At 41.3% G+C, this 22,263-nt stretch overlaps 1 protein-coding gene across 1 annotated transcript in view; it reads right to left on the bottom strand.

Moving 5' to 3' along the window:
- Window positions 1-5,036: 5,036 nt before the first annotated feature.
- CALD1 (caldesmon 1) overlaps window positions 5,037-22,263 on the bottom strand; it is a gene marked incomplete at its 3' end in the record, with an annotated part of 78,432 nt that continues 61,205 nt past the window's right edge. The window contains exons 8-13 of the mRNA XM_080701071.1: window positions 18,361-18,404; window positions 18,191-18,272; window positions 15,380-15,517; window positions 14,392-14,487; window positions 8,148-8,228; window positions 5,037-5,072 (exon numbers count right to left, since the gene is read on the bottom strand). Of these exons, the coding sequence (XP_080557197.1) occupies window positions 5,037-5,072; window positions 8,148-8,228; window positions 14,392-14,487; window positions 15,380-15,517; window positions 18,191-18,272; window positions 18,361-18,404 (477 nt within the window). The remainder of the gene's footprint in view (window positions 5,073-8,147; window positions 8,229-14,391; window positions 14,488-15,379; window positions 15,518-18,190; window positions 18,273-18,360; window positions 18,405-22,263) is intronic.

Here is a 22,263-nt window from a genome sequence, read left to right as displayed (position 1 = left end):
CTTCCCCAGTACTGGGATTTATATTGTTGTTGTTGTTTTAAGTGCTCTGTGCACCTTCCAGTCATCTGGGAATGGGGACAGGAGAGCACTACCTATCTTGTAGGGTCATTGGGAGGATTTGAGGCGTGCACGACCTGCCAAGTTCTCAGCACCTGCAGGGCACTCACTCGGCAACACACGAGGGGCAGGTCAGAGCCTCCCCCTTTCCTAATAGAGCCCAGCAGTGATTTTCTTTGTTTCTCTTTCTTTCTTTTCCCTTTCTTTCTTTCCTTCCTTTTTGTATTGTCTAGAATCTGCACTTTTCCTTGCAGTTGAAAAGGGATATTGTACGACTCAATTCTAGACCTACAAAGGAGACCTGAGGGTGGGACCTACATATTTGCTTAACTAAAAATCACCCCCACCTTATTGCTTCTAATGTTCACCTAGGATTCAGAAGCTCTAGTGAACTCAGGACAACAGATTTCTATCATTTGGAAAAATAAAACAAACCTCAAACCTCAAAGTGTTACTAATGGTGGCAGGCAATGAGACATATCAAAAACGGCATTTGCTGAGCATAGTGGCGCACGCCTGTAATTGTGGCACTTGGGAGGCTGAGCCAGGAGGATCGCAGGTTCAAAACCAGCCTCAGCCACCTAGGGAGACCCTGTTCCAAACAAAAATAAAATAAAAAGGGCTGGAGGTGTATCTTGGAGGTAGAATGCCTTTGGATTCAACCACAGACACAGACACACAGACACATGTAGATATGTTTATTTTATGAAAAGTAAGTTTGTATAGAAGAGTGTGGAGTAAGGCTGAAAACTAGTAAGAAACTAATCTTGTATTCTGAATGATGGCAGCCCTTTTGCAGAATGTTAGCATAATCTGTAAGAGATTTTTGAGTGAAGGTTCCTTTTCCAGATAGAAATGACCAGCTGGGCCTTCTGAAATCTTTCTTAGTAACTCCCCACTTGTGTGTGTGTGTGTGGGGGGGGGGACCACATTAGAAGGCAGCCATGAGAAGTGGAAAATGGCCCTGGGCAGAACCTGCTACCGCATCTGCATCAGAGTGGAGCAAGAAGTCAATATTCTGTGTGTGTGTGTGTGTGTGTGTGTGTGTGTGTGTGTGTTAGTGGGGATTGAACCTAAGGAGTTCTATCTTTGAGCTACAACGCCAGCCTTATTTTTTATTTTTTATTTTGAAACAGGGTCTAAGTTGCAGAGGGCCTCACTAAGCAGCTGAGGTTGGCCAAGAACCTGCGATCCTCCCGCCTCAGGCTCCAAGTACTGGGATTCCTCGTGTGCACCACCACACCTGGTTGAAGCCAATATTCTTTATGGAGCAGCGATCAGGGATGAATCGGTACATACACTGAATGTTGGAATCCAAGATGTCATGAACCAAACTCTCAGGACTCTATTGCTTGGCTAAAATGTAAATATTTTAAAGACATACATCTGAAACCTAAAAGATATGCAAAAGTTGAAAGCAAAGGGATGAAAAAACATGCATGACACAAGTGCTAGCTATGAGAGAGACAATGGCGACAATATTAAGAACAGGAACAATAAACTTTCAGGCAAAAATCTTTGCTATAAAGAGGGGCCACTTCATAAAGCTAAAGTATCCTGTTCAGTAGGAAGATATGATTGCAGATTTTAATGTACCCAAAGCATCCTCTTAAAATATGGAAAGCAAAATTAATAGAATTATACAGTGGAATAGAGAAGCCCTTGATCATACTGGGAGATTTTATTTTATTTTATTGCATTCCTTACTCAGTAATAGGAAAAACACCAGAAAGGATAGGTAGAATGCTGGGACAACATGATCAGTGACCTTGACACTGATAGACACTGCCTTCAAATCCTGACCGTGAGGTTCTTTCCCAACTTCTATGGAAGAACGCTCCTTTAGGATCATGAGATCTTCTCTCTCATCCATTCTTCCATTTGGAGGAGATGTGCAACAAGGGTAAGGAAAAACCTATTCTATTCACTCATTTCCACATTCTACAGAGACTAGTATGTTTTTCTAAGCTTGTATCCTGAATATATATTTTGTAAAATTAATTTTTATTTGCCCCGAGGCTTATCAGTTTGCTATTAGTACTGCAGACAATATTGTCTTTATTGCTTAATTTTGTAAGTTTATTTTCTTTCTTTTTTTTTTCCCTTCAGTACTGGGGATTGAACCCAGAGGCATTCTACCTCTGAGCTACACCCCCAGCCCTATTTTCTCTTCTTTATTTTGAAACAGGGTCTCATTAAGTTCCAGAGGCTTCACTAAGTAGCTGAGGCTGGTTTTGAACCTGTGATCCTCCTGGCTCAGCTTCCCAAATACTAGGATTACAAGTGTGTGCTATCATGCCCGACTCTGTAAATTGATTTTGATGACAACTATCTTATTGCGTAGATATCATCCTTCTTGTCAAAACACAGCAGCAAAATATATATTTTATAGTTGCTTAGTTAATTCTGCCAATCTTAGGGAACTGTTACAGAGCTCTGGACCCACAGTTTAAAACTTTTATAAGAACTTCAGATTTCAGATGAATTAGTGATACATAAAATGTGCAAAATTACTACAAAAAACCCTACTTGGTTTCACATATAACTTCCAGAGCCTTTCAAGTAGTAAGTATTCTACAAATGAATGGCATATAGTAAAGGGATGTTTGTACTTATTATGAAGGATACTATCTTTGGGAAAATAGTACTCTTCATCTTAGGAGGTCCAGGAGTGGAAGTTGACTACACTGGGAATGACAGGACAATGCAAGAACATTTGATAGTCTGATTTTTAGAAAAAAAATAAATCCCTCTTTTCAATATTTCTCACATTTGTCCAGTTGTCCACATCAGAGCAATTTTGATTATTTTGTTAGAAAACTATTTTAATAAGCATTAAAACATAAAAATGCTTTTAATCTTTAGAGAGTGAAGCTGACACTCCCTGTGAAATACAGCTTTTGGCACACCATCATCTTTATTACAATGAACATGCCTCTTGCAATCAACAGAGTCCACAAAAAGACACCGGGCAGAGGCTTTTGGAGGAATTCCGTTTATTGTGGATGCATTCTCACAATATGTTTTTATTGCAGCGATCAATTATCAGTGACAAGTATCAAGTGTTGATAACATTTTTTAAGAATGGCAGATTCACAGAACATGCTAGTCAGCTTGCAGTTGTATCTGGGAAAGATAACAGAGAATTGTTAATTGAACAAGTAAACGAGGGGGTCTGTTTTCCAAAAGATTAAATCACAAATTGCACAAAATTCTACCCCTAAAACTTATCCCATCCAAATGCTGGAATGAAAGTCAGGATTGATAACATTCTCAACTTTAGACTTTCTAGAGAAATACATGATAGTGATCAGGAGAAGAAGCTCTTGTTCAAAAGTTCGATGACACAAGGTTTCCTCGCCGTTGGCCTGACTTCAAACTTTGATCCATTTCATTGCGATGGCGGGAGTCGTTTACCTGGGGGCTTCATGCAAATTCTAGGTGATCTTATCATAGACCTGCGTCTATGCTGTCACAGAGGGCCGATGTGCACAATCTTGGTGGCTTTCCTAAAAGTTAAGGGAATCCAACTAACCTTTCCTGATTTATGAGGAAAAAGACTCTGGAAAGTAGTGGTCATGCCTCAAGCCAGTCTTGCCCTGGCTAGCTCTTCTGGGGAAGTATGTGGATTAAAAAAGAGTTATTTGGGAGGCTCACTCAGGAATTAAGACTAAGTCCATTTTGATTTAGTCAATCCAGGTATGAATTTATATAAGGACGCTGTTCATATATGTTTATACTCAGACATTTAGTCGAGGCAGTGGAGAACTCTTTGATCATCTCTTGTGGAGAATAAAGGCTTCCAGGCTAAACTAAGATCTCCTCTCTATTGTGTGTGTCCAAATAGCAAGTGAAGAGGGACTGGTGGGAAGTAAAACTAGTAAAGTTTACAAATATTCTTGAAATTTCAAAACATTATTAACTTATGAAAAGTACCAATGACTAAAAAAGGTAGAAAAGCTAAATCTGAATCACGTTTTGGAACTTCTAAAGATGGAGGTACTTTCATGCCTCCTAAGTACTTGGTCACTTTTCTGCTTTTAGCCAGGAGTCAAAGTTGGCTTTTGTTTTAACTCTGTGAAGTATTGTCACTGAAAGTCTAGTCTTTAAGTTTCAGAGAAGGAAGGAAATCAGGAAGACCACCTTACCGGGAACTTTATTGTAACAAAAAAGCAGGCTTTGAGCTTGATCCAGAAAGTAGATTATAAAATTACCACTGGACTTTAAGATTGCCTTTAATTACAAACTAAATACTATGTCATAGAAAATTTCAACTCATTTTGACACTTCTAATTTCTTTTCTTTCAATACTTTTTCTTATAGGTCATTGAGTGTTGAGAATTTATCAATACCTTTCTGCCATGTTTCTACTGGCAAATATGAAATATTAATATAATGTGATTTTTATTTTTTGAAAAGCTGTGATATTGGCTAGTTGCAAGGACATACTACTAAATATAATAGTCTAGCACATGAAAAAGCATTCTACCTTTAGTGTGTTCATATAGGTGTATGCACATACATACATACTTGGGTAATCTAAAATGTGGTTCAGGTTACTATTACTACCAAAGAAATCCATAAAGCAACCAACCTTAAAAAATCAGTACCACTGTCATCTAAAATAATAACCCAATTTAGATATGAATCAGCATGAAAAGTAATACCTTAACATTACATCTTCTTCTTTTTTTTTTTAAAAAAGGACAATCATTATTGCAGTATATCAGATCTAAAATGGGTCACTTTCAGAAACAGTTACCATTGCCTACTTAGATAATTTCTTCCATGCTTTACTGTAAAGTGCAGAAACAACATGACTTCTGTCTTCAAAACAACAACAGAAAACTGTGTTTCATTTTCCTCAATACTGCACACATTCTTCCGGCAATCTTAACCTCAGATCTGCTGTTGTTGACCTCCAATGTGGTTGGTATCACTGTTCCGAGTTGGAGTTAGGATGAGCAGTAGAAGAGTCTCTATTTCACAGCATGGGTTTCTTCAGAAACAGGCTCGTGTGCAAAGGCAGAACTTTTACCATGAACATCTCTAGATGTGATTATTAAATATAGTGATCATATACATTGGTTTACTGGGATATTGAAAAACAAAAGAAATGAACCCAATTTAGTAAATCAACATAAATATAAAACAGAGCAATTGGCCCTCTACAACTAAACTGGTCCAGCGTCTTGAGCTTGGATTCTCTCTTCAGCTGTCTCAAACCTGCTAAGAGAAGAGAACTTTAAATCCACAGCCCAGTGGCTCAGCCAGATGATTTGTGTAAAAAAATATAGTATGTCAGGAATAAATATTTATGAAAGGGAGGATTACTGTTGGCATTCTATTCAAATGTATACTTTTATTTTACCCTTCTGTGGATTTTTTTTTTCCATTTCTCTCTTCCTTTCTTTTCTCTTTTGGTTCCCTTTTCCTACCTTGGCCTTCAGCTTTCAGAACCAAGGAGGTTTTCTGAAGCTCCAGGAATTTCTAGCGTGCATTCCAGAACACACACGCGTGACTTAGTAGCTCAGTCAGGACGACGTCAACACACAATGGAGAAGCCAGCTATGTTTACTTTGATCTCCTCCCATTTTCCCCTAGAAGTCCTATTTTCTCCCTCCTCTTCTTATAATTACCCCAGATTCCTTGAGTCGTAGTCCTATTCTTATTCCATTCCTTTCTCCTCTCACCTAGCTGCTAAAAGTCCTGCATAAAAATATGAACACATCTTACTGTGCTGTGAATTTGCATTTTGTGTTGTGTTGTGTGCCTTCACTTCCAAGGAAGGACTGCATGAGGAGCAGTGAGTCTGGCATTTGGAAGCAGAGCTACCTGAGTTGCTGGCTCCTAAGCTCAGCCGTGGGTCTGGTGGTTCTGTTAGCATTAACAGAAGGAGTGCGGTAGAAGGAGTTCAGTGGTGTAGACCTGGGAGGTGTAGACCTGGGAGGAGGGGGTGGCATGTGTACACGCTTGTCATCCTCCTACCTTGGAGGACCATGTCACACAGGTGGTCCAGGGAGAACCATTCATTTGTGTTGTATGTGAGTCGTGTTCTCTGTCATCCTAGATCATCTTTTGCTTTTGTATGTTTTTATTTGGTGCATTATAATTATATATCATACTGAGATATAGAGTGATCACACATGCACACAACTGCTGGGTCTCAGTGCATCATCTTTATTCTACTTCCCAGCTCTCTGGCTAAGAGGGATGGGTCCAGAGAGACCCCATCATCCCTGTGAGGATGGACTATGCACAGATGACTCCCTTGCTCAGAAAGGAGGCTTCAGAAACCCCTGGTTTGGCACTTCTAAAATGTCACCTATCTATGCCACAAGGATCACTAAGTCTCAGGCCAGCGAGTACATTCTTTAAGAAACATACTGACAAAAATCCCCCCGCCTCCGCCACCAACAGAAAATTATGCAAGGGCCTTAACACCTTGACATTTTCTGCCTAATAGACATTCTCAACAGAAAGGTTAAGAATGAAGGCTCAGATCAGACAGCTGAGGTCATTGATACAGGTCTTATTCAATTTTTTTCTTTGTGCTTAGGGGAGTTAATCTCTCAGCACCTCACTTTCTTTTTATATAAAAGAGGAATAATTCTACTACTTATTTCACCTGCTGGCCGGAGGGCCGATGTAGATAACAACAGTATACATTGTAGAAAGCCCCTTAGTCTTAGTGGTTTGTAGTGGTGGTCCTTACTACTAGGTACTTTTTAATATATTTAGCAATTATGTAGAAGACTGAACTATGTAGAAGACTGAACTATGTATGTATGTATGTATGTATGTATGTATGTATTTAATGGTACTGGGGATGGAACCTAAGGGCATTCTACCTCTGAGCTATACCCCCCAACCCTATTTTTTATTCTTTATTTTGAAACAAAGTAAAGTTATTTATTTTGTTTCTCACTGAGTTGCAAAGGGCCTCACTTAAGTAGCTGAGGCTGTGCTCGAACCTCAATCATCCTGTCTCAGCCTCCCAAATGCTGGGATTACAAGCCTGCACCACCACGGCCGGCTCAACCGAACTTACTTAAACAACACTTCAAGTGGAGAGGCTGGCTGAGTGGATTTTACTGGAATAAAAGAGTAGTGAATGACTATAGAGAAGATGAAGTAAGATACTCAGGCAGTGGCACCTGATTTAAGAGTGTTGAGAGTAGGAAAGGGGAGGAGAGCCTCTCATCTCAGTGAGTCCTAGTGATGCTCTAGTTTCCTTTGCTGTGTTCTTTGGTCCTGAGTTTGCTGAAGCAGTGCTTCCTTCCCTAGACTTCTGCATCAGCCCATACGCAGACTGTTCTGGTCTCACTTATTATTGGCCTCTGATTTCTTTTTTAAAATTTGCCTCTATTAAAGGAGAAGGCTGGAACAATTTCTTGAAATGGGAAAGGGCTGGAGTCAGGACTTGAATTAGCTCCTTGTACCACACAGGGGCCTCTCTGTTATCTGAGCATCCTTCTGATACAGTCCAGAACCCCCTTTCTGAAGAAGGAACACTCCCTCTGCCCAAAAGACCCAAAGCGAAAGAGGGACCTAAGTAGTTTAAGCCATTAGTTTTCAAAAGATAGCAAATTTTCCCTTATTCATGAATCTAATTTTAATTGTCATAGCAACCTTGGTTCCAAGGCTTCTGGCAAGGTCTCCTAAAATGGTTTCAGAAAACAGCTTTGGACCTACTTTGGAAGATAGGCATTTCTCCCAGAGGATCTGTTTTCTCCAGATGACTAGGGCCAAGCTGTGACTTTGCAAGGAAATGCAGACCGTGGCCATCCCTCGCGGCCATCTCTGCCGACCTCCCTGACACTCTGGTGTATTTAGAATGTTTCATGGGAGCCGGTTCATAAATGCGGGCCATTTATATGGCAAGACTGCCAAGCATGCGGTGTCAAAGGCTCCGTGCGCTCCTCCTTTCACCGTGATGCACACGGGTCTTTTAGGAACCGAGGGTGAGGCCCGCCCACAACTGGGGATAAGTGAAGATCTCATTGGGCCCCGGGACATCATACTCCAGGCTTCATCAGGAAAATCCCCGTGAATCCCCGTGTGAACTACCAGTCCTCCCAAGAGATTACCTTAGTGGGGGAAGTGACCTTGTCCACCGACTGCTTTTCCCAGAGGTTCCTCTTGCCAGAGACGTCTCCCGGCCTCAAGTCCTAATGAAGAGAAAGCGGACAAAATTGAGAGGTGATCATTTATATTTTCTGGCCAGGTCTAAATAAATGACTGCATCTATTGTTGTTTTTAATCAATTTGGAGTTTAATACACTTTTATCTCAGTGATCTGAAATGGCTGGGTTTGAAAGGCCCACCAGTATTTCCTTGACCTGACTCATGCTAATGAGAAGGAGCTGGAATTGCATTAGAGCATTGATTCGTCCTTCACCTAGGGTTTACTATCTACTGAACAGTGAAACTGGAATATAAGCATATTTGAAATAATGTAGCTTTTTTAACTTTCTATACTCTTGAAAGTAAATATGGCATAGTTCTTTTGTTGTTGCATTTGGATCGAACCCAGAGGCATTCTACCTCCGAGCTGCACCCCCAGCCCTATTTTTTATTCTTGCAGAGGGCCTCATTAAGTATCTGAGGCTGGCTGTGAACCTCTGATCTTCCCATCTCTGTCTCCCAAGTACTTGGATTACAAGTATGCGCCAACATGCCAGCTTAAGAACTAGTCTGTGAAACAGGGTCTCACTAAGTTGCTAAGGGGCTCGCTATTTGCTGAGGCTGTCCTGGAACCTGAGATGCTCCTGTCTCAGCCTCCCAAGTACTGGGATTACAGGCGTGCGCCACCACGCCCGACCGGCTCAATGTGGGTGATTTGGAAACAATTCATTTGGAGTTTAATAGGCACTTTATTCCTTGAAGATGAATTCTTTGGGTGCCCCTCCACCCTTATTACTTCAGCGAACAGCAGCCTGACCTCAGCTTCTAACACTGCATTGCTTAGCGTGAGGTCTTTTCTCTGGCTGCAGATGCCCACTTTGCCTGCCCAACAGGTTCAGAGGGTCCATATGCTAGGACAGTTCTCACCTGCTGACTGGTGGGCAAGGGTTCAAGACTGCCTCTCAGACTCACGTATGACTCAGGAGACTTGGAAACACCCATCTGGTGACTTGCTAGTAACTCTTTTTGTGTGTGTGGTAATGGGGATTGAACCCAGAAACATTCTACCTCTTTGTTACTCCCTAGCCCTAGGTTACTTTTTATTTTTATCTTAAAATAGGTTTTCACTAAGTTGCAGAGGGCCTAAGTTGCTGATGCTGGCTTCCAATCTCCAATCCCCCTGTCTCAGCCTCCTAAGTACTGGAACTCCACGTGGCGCCACTGTGCCCAGCTAGTATCACTGTCTTAGTGGCTGCCTTCTCCCCGGTTCATTTCCTTCCTGTTTCCTTCACCTTCCAAATAAACTCCTTGCACTGAGGTCATGTCTTAGGGTCTAAGCAGCCCCAAACTAAGATGCTTTTCTAACTTTACTTTCCTCCCCCCCAAATCATTTTGTTTCCCCAAAGTAAGTGGGCAATTCAGAAATGAATCAGCAGAACCTTGCCCCACCAAAATAAACATTTATCACAAATTGTACTCATAAGAGAAGTTGACAGTTGAGGATGGGTGTAAGACCGTGTGGGGAACTTGGGAAGGAAACCCTAATGTGGTCTCTAACAGTTGTGTAGCCTGGAGCCTTAATTTACTGCCTCTGAGCTAATTTTGTTTGCACGAGGATCCAAATTTCTGTCTCCATTTACTTCTCTTCCAGCATTCGCTTGTATTAGTACGTGGCAAAAGGCAGTCCGTAGAAAACAAATGTGTTCTACTAAATAGTATTGCTTATTTTGGCAAACCCTTCTCTCGTTTAGAAAGGCAGAGGTAATAGTAGTCAGCTTCATCCATGACACCAGTTGAACTAGACATACCTCTAATCTCAAGGCAGAAAATGCACTGTTAAACGATACCACGTGAAGCTTTTCAGATTTGCCCCAATCTTACTGAGTTTCTGGATTTCTCTATGGTATGAATTCCTGATATTCTATTAGAGAGTTATACCTATTTAACTTGGAAATATTAAGCAACAAGTCAGTTTTTTTTTTTTTTTAAGAATTCCACTATATTTGCCGATGTAGGTAAAAGTTGCCAAATTGTCTGGAAGACTTTTAAAAATTTGGGAACTATAATTAGGAACATGCTAATGGAAGCTCTGGAAAGTGACTATTATTGCTTTGTATGAGAAATGGATTGTGTTTTCCTTAAATTCTCTGTGTGTGTGTGTGTGTGTGTGTGTGTGTGTGTGTGTGTGTGGTGTTGGGGCATTCTACATCTGAGCTATACTCCCAGCCTGGTTTTTTATTCTGTATTTTGAAACAGGTCGCACCGAGTTGCAGAGGTCCTCACTAAGTAGCTGAGGCTAGCCGAGAGCCTGCAATTCTCCTGTCTCAGTCTTCCAAGTACTGGGATTATAAGCATGTGCCACCATGCCCAGCTCTGCTGCCCTTAAATTCTGCTGATGAATCTTTCAAGATCATTTCAAAAGCTTAAAGGATCAGTTTTAAGAATCTATTAACATACTTGATAGAGAAGGAGACTAAGAATGTCAGGGTTGGGGTATATGGGAATTCTGTAATCTATGGATTCTGCTGTGAATCTAAGATTGCTCTATAAAATAAGATTATTGACTTTTAAATAAAAAATATTCACATCCTTAGATCAAAGGGGAAATAGAAATGGAATTACCTGACCAGACTACATTTTAGAGAAAGAACCACTCCGAAGAAGAGGGAGAAATGAAGGCAGGAAAAGCAGGTTTCCAATCAACCAGAGACCAAAGAGTGAAGAAGAGAAGCCAGCTGAGAAAGACATTGTTGTTTTATAAACAAAAAGAAAGACAAATTAGCATCTTAATTGCTGTATAACATGCAGTTCAGACACACAGAATTAGACAAACCAGCTAAAACGGATACTCAGAATTACATTGTATTTACAGTGTTAAACTGAAATCCTACACATTCTACCCATAAAGAGCTTAACTGTCCCAGTAAGAAGTCCATTGTAGATCAACGTTTATTTTTTATTTATTTTTTATTTTTTGGTGGTACTGGGGTTCCCGGAAGCCCTTCTACCTCCGGGGTACACTCTCAGACCTATTTTTACATTTTTATTTGGAAACAGGGTCTCCTAAGCCAATTCGCGTGGCTGGCTTCGAACCTGCGCGATCCTCCTGTCTCCGCCTCCCGAGCGCGGGGATTACGAGCGGGCGCCACCACGCCCGGCCAACGTTTAATTTTAAATAGATTTTCAGTGACATTCCTCACACACATTCATAATATGGAACTGACATACCCTTTTGAGCACTTGTGATTCTTAGCATCTATGAACGTGATCCTTTTCTCTTTAAGTGAGTTATAGAACTCAACACCTGAATCCTATGAATTTCTCTTCTCTTTCTTCTTGGCATTTCCCTGGGTGAGGACCGTTTTGTTGAATTAACCTCTCTGACTTGGCCCCAATGGCCACGTGCCACATATCTGCAAACCCAAACCCGAGCTATCTCCTGTGTCCATCCATGCCAAGGAATCGAAGCAAAGGGCTGAGCATAAATTGTCTCTGGTCCAAAACCAGAAGGCACCATGGGGGCCCTCCTAACTGCTGTTATTTTAACTGCTGATAGCCCAGGCACAGGGTCCAGAGTCCCAAAGGTGTCAAAGTCAGATGTCTGCCAAGAAGGACCAAGATGCAAATACAAACGCCTAAAGAAGTTTGTTGTCAGAAAATGATAAGAAAAAAAAAAATAAACAAATTCAGGAGTGTATCTAGTCATGCTTCCAAAAAATGTGTTAAAATTATAATTTTAAAAATCAAAGCACAAGGTTGTCAGCCAAACCATACAGATTTTAGCTGCAGGCCCAAAGTGTGAGATTCCGTGAACAAGACTAATACTATTAGTGCACCTGTCTTTCTAATCTACCTCTCTTGGCCCTTTTGCCTGCCAACCTTATGCATCTGCAGGATCCTTCCAGCACTCTCCATGCTGCCAAAGCATCACCTCCCTTCTGCTGGTCCCATTGTGTCTGTGAACCCACTCCATCCCTGCTCAGCTCCAAGTCATAGCCTCTCCCCAAGCAATTGCTATGTTGCTCTCCGCACCCTGACATGGTGCTGGGTTAGGCTTTATAATTTAAAAAGTTTACTAGTCACTAATCTAGAATCATAAAACTTATATAAATTGCTGGTGGGTGTTAAAAAATAATTTCCACTCTTTTGTTTTTATTTTTAGCTTTTGGTACTAGAGATTAAACCCAAGGTCATTCTACCTCTGAGCTACATCCTCACCCCTTTTAATTTTTTTTTCCCACCTTTGAAACAGGGTCTCACAAAGTTATTGAGGGTCTCACCAGATTGCTGAGGCTGGTCTCAAAACTGAAATCCTCCTGTTTCAGCCTTGAAAGTACTGGCATTACAGGCATGTGCAGCTCTGCCCAGGGATAATTTCTATTTTTTAAGCCACCATGGGTGCTGGGGAAACTTGAGACACTAAAGAGAACATACCTTTCGGGTATGGTTTCTTGTCCCTTTTATAGGGCCCCCTTCCTATATCTAGTGGGAAAGAGAAAAATATATTTTTGTCCATATATAAAGATTTTCCAATTATAAAGTGGGTTTATATTTGTTTATACCTCGTGTGAACCCTTATGCAAAGAGTCTTGGGTTGAAAATTAAATGGGTCAAGGACTTATACTCAAGCAGAGTATACAAACATATCTCTTGAAATTGGAAGTGATAAAATTTAGTGACTTTGAAGATGACATGTGTTTCCAACAGGTGCAATTAAATGGTGTTGTGGCACAACAACTCAGAGGCCTGGGATTTGGAAAGGTTTTTTTTCTTCTTCTAGAATGTAGTGCAATGGCAGTGGCCTCTCAGATCCCTTGGGCATCAACAAAGCTATAAAGGCAATTTAACAGAAAATAGTAATAGTAATAGTATTTTTGTTTTTTATGGGGAGAAATGCAAGGCAACTATCATATTCTTTCAATAAAAACGTTAAAATAATACTTTTATAGTAAGATATCAATACTTAATAAAGGAGAACATTTTAATTTTTTTTTTTTTTTTTGTGTGTGTGTGTGGTACTGGCAATGAAACCCAGGGGCATTCTACATCCGAGCTACATCCCCAGCCCTATTTTTTTATTATTTATTTTGAAACAGCATCTCACTGAGTTGCAGAGGGCCTCACTAAGTAGTAGCTAAGGCTGTCTGCAAACCCTGATCCTCCAGTCTCAGCCTCCTGAATGCTGGGATTACAAGCGTGCACCACCACGCTCGGCCATTTTAGGTTTTTAAAAACAACATTCATAATTGGGTTTTCTAGTTTCCAATTGTACTGGTTGTGGGAAAAATTGCTTCCAATTTTTCTAGGTTCCACATATTTTTATGGCTTTCCTTTATAGGTGTTGATAACAAAATTATAGCAATCATTTCAACAACTACTGAAGAACTACTTTTTTTGTGCCAAGTTACAGAAACTGGGTAATTTGGAAAAAGCGAGTTCAAAATGGCCAACATATGCATATTTTCTCTTTCTTTTGCTTTCTTTCTTTCTCTTTCTTTCTTTCTTTCTCTTCCTCATTCTCCTCTCCTCCTCCTTTTCTTCCTCCTCTGCCTCTGCTGCCGGCTCCTCCTCCTCCCTCCTCTTCCTCCTCCTCCTTTTTCTTCTCTCTCTCTCTCTCCCTCTCTCCTTCCCTTCCTTCTCTTTTGTGGGACTGGGGACTGACCCCAGGGATATAGAAGCATTCTATATATGATCTACACCCCCAGTTCTATTTTATGTTTTATTTTGAACAGCGTCTCACTAGGTTGTGGAGGGCCTCGCTACGTTGTTGAAGCTGGTACTGGGACTATAGGCTTGCATCACAGACCCAGTTAACATACACAGTTTTTGGGAATACGTTCAGGGATGCTTGTAATAGAGAAGCAGCCAAAGTAATCTGACATTTTCATTTTTAAATTCCTATATATAATTTATAGAGCAGAAATGGATAAAATAGACCAGCGAAGGGTCTGAATTTGACTTGCCTTAGCATTCTAGGTAAGTCTTCCTCTCAGGGTGGAGAGGTGACAATTTTTGTTCCATTTTCCCCTCTAGGAAATTAGAAGACAGCTGCTCAGGACGGTTCTAAATCTGCACCCCTCCTTGATTGCTACCGAACAGTGACAGCAGAGAATACTGTCCTTCCCAGGGAGATGGACTGACTGCCTGTGCCCTTCTGTTGCTGAAAGCTGAGATCACAGAAACTCAGAGGTACCCGAAGCTACTTACAGAAGGTTTGGGAGCAGGAGACTTGTTCCCATCTGGGGTTTTGGTCAGCCATTCACTGATGCGGCTGGAAATGCCCACCTTCAGACCAGCAGTTTCCTACAAAGAGTCAAGCGTGGAAATGTTAAGGAGAAAGGTAGACTTTACCAGCAAGGGGATCCTCAAAGTAACCTTCAAATATCATTAAGTATCATTTCATAGACCCATAAGCCTTAGAAGAATATATGCTAGCCAGTTATCATGGTACATTCCTCTAATCCTAGTACATGGGAGGCTGGGACAGGAGGTTCATAGGTTCACAGCCAGCCTCAGCAACTTAGTGAGGCCCCCTGAACTTAGTGAGATGATGTTTCAAAATTAAAAAAAAATTAGGGCTTGGGAGGGGGGCTTAGACACAGAATGCCCCCTGGGTTCAATCCCGCCCCCCCCCATAAACACACATAAATAAATAAAAATAGGACTGGAGGTATAGCTTGGAGGCAGAATGCCCCTGAGTTCAAAGTTCAGGCCCTAATATATATATATATATATATATATATATATATATATATATATATATATCACACACACACACACACACACACACACACACACACACACACACACAAAATAAAATAGGACTAGGGGTATAGATTGGAAGTAGAATGTCCCTGGGTTCAATCCCCAGTACTACATATATACATATGTATGTGTGTATATATATATATATATATATATATATATATATATATATATATATATAAAATCTGCTTTCTTCCCCAGTGCATCTCACTCCATTCCAATGCCAAGGATTGACCATGAGCCTCAGATACTTCCTTTAGCATGCCAGGGCTAAACATGGTCTTGCTGAGCTTGCTTTTATGGTCACTGCAAAATAAAGTACAAGTTGCGCCTTCTTCTCTGCTTTTATTATGAAATCGTGTGATTCCTGAAACAAAACGGAAAGCAAAGTCTGCTCCTCGAAACCTAGCAGATGGCAACCCGAGCTCACCTTATTGGGCGTGCCCGAAGCCGCCGGGGAGGAGAACACGTTTCCTTTCTCCCACATGTTCTTGATGTTGCGGACGCCTTCGGCGGGAACAGGAAGATCCGAGGCCGCTGGCTTGGCAGGTTTTGCAGTTTTTGTTCCCTGAAATGTGTGAATTATCTTTAGGATTGGTGCTATAGAAGTTTGTCCTTGGAAAATTAGAGTGAGCTGGTCTTTTCCAACAGGATCAGGTAAAAATTTTGGTTTGTAGACATCTTCACCAAGAATGAGTCATCATTTTTATGTTTTGTTCTCTGATGAAAGTTCTCAGAGTAAACCAACAATGAGATATGCTTTTTACTGGGATACCATTGGTTGTTGGAATATTGTCTGACTTTATTTCTGCAAGTAAGTATTTTATTTAAGTGCCTACTGTATGCAGCGCATTTTGCAAGGCTCTGGGTATATGGTGGTGCTCAAAACCAAGATAGTCTGAGCTGGGCAGGGTGGCACATGCCTGTAATTCCAGAATTTGAAAGGCTGAGACCACAGGTTTTAGGATGTCCTAAAAGGATGACCACAGGTTTTAGGCTAGCCTCAGCAACTTAGTGAGACTCTGTTTCCATACAAAAAATAAGAAAAAAGGGATGGGGGGGGGTATAGCTTGGAAGTAGAATGCCCCCGGGTTCAATTTTTAGTACACACACACAAAAAAAGCCCAAACCAGAACTAAAAGCCCTCAAATAAGACAGTCTGTTGTGTAAGCTTCAGTGTGCTTACATTTTAATAGGAAAGATAGGAACTAGTTACAGAAGTACTGACTTCACATTGTGCTAAATGCTATGAAAAATGACACAGTACCACAAACCTGGCAAGAAAGCATATAATAAGAGGATCATATTTATTATTTGGGGGCATAAAATAGGGTATTCTAAGGAGGTGACATTTAACCCAGACCTGGCAAAAGACTCCTAAGTCATAAAGGGAATGAGAGGAACAAATTCCACTCTATGCAGAGTAATAGTGAGTGCAGAGATCCTACTACAAGGAGGTGCATTAAGACCAAAAGACTGAGATGTCACTGAGTGGAAAATAGACTGAAAGGTCAAGAGAATGGGTACAAGTTAAAAAGCTCAGCCGGGCGTGGTGGCGCACGCTTGTAATCCCCGCGCTTGGGAGGCGGAGACAGGAGGATCGCGCAGGTTCGAAGCCAGCCGTGCTGGCTTAAGAGACCCTGTTTCCAAATAAAAATATAAAACATATAGGTCTGGGAGTGTAGCCCAGAGGTAGAAGGGTTTCCATGAAACCAAGTACCACCAAAAACAAACAAACAAACAAACACAGTCTGAGTGGTGGCATGTGCCTGTGATCCCAGGACTTGGGAGGCCGAGACAGGAGGAGCATGGTCTTGAGGCCAGTCTCAGCAACTTAGCAAGACTCCCGGAAACTTAGTGAGACCCTGTTTCAAAATACAAAGTAGAAAGGGCTGGGGTGAAACTTGGAAGTAGAATGAATTTAACCCCCCCTGGGGTGAGGGAGTGAGAAAGATGAGCATTTGAGATACTTCTCTAGTACTAAGGACAGGTACACCCTGAGCTGCACAGGTTTCTACCCTGGTCTTGCTTTGTGGCCCGTGGTCAAGATGGTCAGCCAGGATGCACCATTAGCGGCCATGGCATAAAAGATGCTCTCGCCCATCCATGCAGAGTCTGAAGTCACAGTCTTGGCTTCATTAGACCTCTTAATGCCATGACCAATTTAACCATAGAAAACAACTCTATGCAATCTTATGTTTATAGGACATTAATCTTGTGACTCAGAAACATATCCCGAGTATTAGGACTTGACTATCCATTTGGTAAATCAGTAGATCCCTCTTTCTTAGTGTCTCTTGTCCTTTGTTAGTAAACTATTTTATAGGCCTAACCACTGTAGAGTACAAAGGAGAAGAGAAAAACCAAATCAAAGTGGTCCAATGGCTTCATTGAAGGAACTCTGAGAAGACTGAAGCCATTGAGTGACGTCTGCACAGAGGAAAACCTGGGACACATCTGGGTCCATGAGACCTACTCCTTTAGTGCTTTGGTACTTAGACATTACACATTATTTCCAAATCTAGTGAAATACATAGGTCAAGTGAAGTAGATAGCATGAACAATCAACTTGAACTTGATGATAAATAAACTTGAGTTGGCAACCATCTTTATATTACTTTATACTATTGCTTTGATAATATGAACTTTTATAAGCAAGATTGTAAGGGACCTATTTAAACCATGTATGGAAACACGTTGTATAAGGATACTGAAGATCCTCAGCTGTGAACATCTACATAACATCGTTAAATACCAGTAAACCCATTCATTAAAAGAATAACACCTTCATTAAATAATATTCAGACTAGTTGAGCATGGAAGCCATGCCTGTAATTTTAGTACTCAGAAGGCTGAGACAGAAGGATGCAGGTTCAAGTCCAGCCTCTGCAATTTCACCAAACTCTGTTTCAAAATAAAAAATAAAATAGGGTAGGGGTATAGGCCAGAGGTAGAATGTCCCTGGACTCCATCCCCCAAAACCCAAACCAAACAAACAAACAAAAAAATGCAATGTTCAGGCTGAAAGTGGCCAACAGTAATCTCTTTTCAACTTTTATAATTTATCTTTATTCCTATGCTTTTCCATAACTAGTTTCCAGTGTGTTAAGGCATCACTAATATTCTAACGCTACTGAAGCTATGGATTTGTGAACCGCCCTAAGTGATCCCAGAGGATCATAGAAATGGGAGCCCGTTTCTGTTCGACAGGCCCAGAAGCCAGAGGATGGCCGACTCTCACCTCGATCGCACTGGTGTACTGCTCCAGCCTGCTGTCGATCTTGGAGACAACTGCAGCTTGATGAGTTGTTTTGACCCCACTACTGAACAAGCACACATATGAAAACGGGAAAAGATGAATCTTTCCATGTCTACAAAAGCTGATTTTCCCCCCAATGGAACCATACTTACCTTTTCTGTACAGACTTATTCAAAAACTCTGCTCGTTCTTCTATCTAGAAATTGAAAAGAACAAATCCTGTTAGGAATTTCAGCTTAGAAACCACGTCTCTCAGTTTATCCTACCATTCTCCTGAGACTAGTGAATAAAAAAAAAACAACAACAAGGAATGTATAAGGATAGTAGGGTGCTGTGTACAGCATCTCTGCTAGAGAGGAAAACTATGGGTAAAGGTATTTAATTATGCGATTTGGGAGATGAGGGTAAGATTGGCAGAGGATAGGAAAAAATTAGAGAAATAGAATGTTTTGGAAGCAAATTAAAGACCAGAAGGTTAAATGCACCTATAAGAATACAAATCAGTGTCAAATGAATTATTCATATGTGAAAATCCAAACTTTAATATGGTGCCATTCCCTCTCCTTCTCCCTCTCCCTCTCCCTCATCTTTGCTATCTTAGAAATAGCAAGAAGCCGGCCATTTGCAAAGGAGAAAGAGAGTGCTCACCAAAACCTGACAAAGCTGGCATGCTGATGCTGGACTCTCCACTCCCCAAAACCATGAGAAATGTTAGTTGTTTCAGCCAGTCGGTTTATAGTAAGTCATTCTATTAGACCCAACTGATTGAGATGAGGAGACGTTCAACTACATGAGTTTGGGGTGGGTAATTCTAGTCTAGTTGACAGCAGCTGTCCTGACAGGGCAGCGCATGGAACCTTCTGCACACATGTGCTTTGGCACAGACAGTCTGTGTGCAGAGAGAGTTTTTACTGTTTTCTCATATCCATAGGTGATGGATACTAAAGGGTATTTCTAGCCTGGAGTTGGGTATCACGTGATACTGTGTTATAAAGAACATCTGAATTTAAGTGATACAGTTTCACTAAAAATATAATCTTTGACTTCAGCAGCTTTGGTTGTAGCAAAAAGTTTGTAGTTAAAAAAACAATTCAGCTGGATGTGGCGGTTCACACCTGCAATACCAGTACTTGGGAGGTTGAGACAAGAAAACTAGAGATTAGGATAAACCTCTGTCATGTAGCAAGGCCAAGCAATGAAAAAAGACCCTGTTTCAAAGCAAAATGGATTAGAATTAAAGCTTGGAGGTAGCTACACACAAAAAGAAAGACAGAAAGAGGGAAAGAAAGAAAAGAAAGAAAGAAAGAAAGAAAGGGAAAGAATTAATAAAGACTGCCGAACTGCCTATTTAGAATATATAAGCCATCAAATCTATGGTGTTTTGTTATGGTAGCATGAGCCGATTACGAGAGATGAGGTTCCATTCTGTGTGTGTGTGTGTGTGTGTGTGTGTGTTTTACTGGAGAGTGCATCCAGAGGCATTCTACCTCTATTCTGACCTATGTTTTCAGCCCCATTTTAAATTTTGAAACAAGGTCTCAGTAAGTTGCTGAGGCTAGCCTCAAACTTGTGATCCCTCTGTCTCAGCCTCCCAAGTACTGGGATTACAGGCATGTGCCACGATGCCCAGCCTATTCTCTAAGATTCATATGAACTCAGTAGAGAAGATTAGTAGAGCATCTAAATAAAGTACTTTTTTTTTTTGTGGTGGTACTGGGGTTCCTGGAAGTCCTTCTACCTCCGGGCTACACTCCCAGACCTATTTTATATTTTTGAAACAGGGTTTCTTACACCAGTGCGGCTGGCTTTGAACCTGCACGTCTTCCTGTCTCTGCCTCCCAAGCGCAGGGATTACAAGCGTGTGCCACGCCCGGCTAAATAAAGTACTTTAAAACTGCTGGGTGTGGTGGCACATGCTTATAATCTCAGCATTTTGGAGGCTGATAGTGGTTCATGTACAGCCTCAGCTACTTAGTGAGACCCTTTGCAACTCAGCGAGACTCTGTTTCAAAAATAAAGAATAAAAAATAGGGTTGGGGTTATAGCTTGGAGGTTAAATGCCCCTGGGTTTCATCCTCAGTATGGCCCAAACAAACAAACAAACAAACAAAGAAACCAAAACCAAAACAAAACCCAACAGCATGTGCCTTGTTACAGTTAAGAATAAAATGTCACATACACACGACAAGTGACTATCTCAGGGAATTAGAGAGGGCTGTTTTCAGATATCTGAGCTGAGATTTATAGTTTAGGTTTCCTAAGGGGTTTATGAAAAGTGGGAGTGCCTGGGACACTGTTAGCAAAGCAGCCTCTGCAGAGACGTGGGCCCTGCAGCGTGGTGGGCCTGGTGGGGCTTCCAGGATCCTCTAACACTTACACTACGGAGGCTCTCAGACTCCTGCCCCTCCCTGTGTTTCAAGAATAGCGAAGGCAGCTGGACCTTGACATCACAGTTGGCCGGGCCTCATGGCCCATTCACGGAGGCGCTCTTATTGGAGAAATGCCCTAACTTAGTGGCTGTGAGTAAAGAAACAATTTGCACTGAATTTGTCAATTAAACACTCCGCTTCATGTTGAAGGAGCTTAAGAAGGGAAACTTGGTTCTTCCAAAGGCCGAGGGATGGCAGTGTGGCCTCAATAAAACTTAGAGATTAACGGCGGAGTGTTTTGGAAAACTGGCACTTCACGTTCTGCTTTTACCTCAGTACATGAAAAGAATGACAATAATACAAGCCTTTAACTTTTACTTACTTACATTTTTTTTGGTGGATATTTTACATTTGAAAAATTACTCATTGCTAACATAATTTAACAATGAGAAGCCAGGTTCTGAATTTCTCAAACACAGAAGTCACGAGCAATGAACAAAATACACTCTTTGAATATATATAACTTATTTATTTTGTGATACTTGGGGTGGAACCCAGGAGCATTATATCTCTGAGCTATACCCCAGCCTTATTTTATTTTTTAATTTTGAAACAGGCTCTCACTATGTTATGGTTGGAGGCTGGCTGCAAACCTGTGATCCTCTTGTTTCTGCCTTCCAAGTACTGGGATTACAAGCATGCACCGCCATGCCCAGCGTAATGTATTTATTTTTATTTTTTATTTTTGAAACAGGGTCTTGCTAAGTTGATGAGGCTGGCCTCAAACCTGAGAGCTTCCTATCTTAGCTTCCAAAGTACTGAGGTCACAGGCAAGCACCACCACGCCCAGCTTCTTTGATACTTTTTCTTTGTGTGGTATAATTTTTTTGTGTGTGTGGGTCTGGGGATGGCACCCAGGGACATTTAATCTCCACACTATACCTCCTGCCCCTTTTTAAAATTATTATTCTTTATTCTGAAACAGGGTCTCACTAAGTTGTGGAGGGCTTCACTAAGTAACTGAGGCTGTCCACAAACCGCGATCCTCCAGTCTCAGCCTCCTGAATGCTGGGATTACAAGCATGTGCCACCATGCCTGGCTCTTTGAAAATATTTTGATATCAAATATTACCCCTCTTTCAAAAAGCCGGGTGTGGTGGTGCACACTTGTATTCCCAGCACTTGGGAGGATGAGACAGGAGTATTGCACAGGTTTGAAGCCAGCCTTAGCTACTTAGTAAAGCTCTCAGCAACTTAGACCCTGTTTCCAAATAAAATATTAAAAAAAAATAGGTCTGGGATTATAGCCCAGAGGTAGAAAAGCCCATGTGTTCTACCCCCAGTAACACACACACACACACACACACACACACACACACACACACACATACACACACACAATATTTCCCCTTTCTCTGGCATTGTACAACATTAACTATATATATATATATATATAGTAACCACAGTAAAGGTCCAGGTCATGAGGGCGGAGGCCCGAGAGAGAAGGTGTAGGCGAGACTCAGGCCCTCCCCACACACGGACTCCACTGGTACCTCGAGCCTCGGCGTCCCCGCCTCCAGATCTGTGAGTGCTACGTTTCTGTTGTTTATAAGTTACCAGTCTAAGGTATTTTGTTATAGCAGAAGGATAGCAAAGGGATTAACAAAACAGAAGCAGGTCTTGGAT

Source organism: Muscardinus avellanarius (genome assembly GCF_963383645.1).
Source record: "Muscardinus avellanarius genome assembly, chromosome: 9".
Classification (NCBI taxonomy): Eukaryota; Metazoa; Chordata; class Mammalia; order Rodentia; family Gliridae; genus Muscardinus; species Muscardinus avellanarius.
The sequence above is the reverse complement of the archived record's forward strand: the minus strand, read 5'-3'. Positions and strand labels throughout refer to the sequence as shown.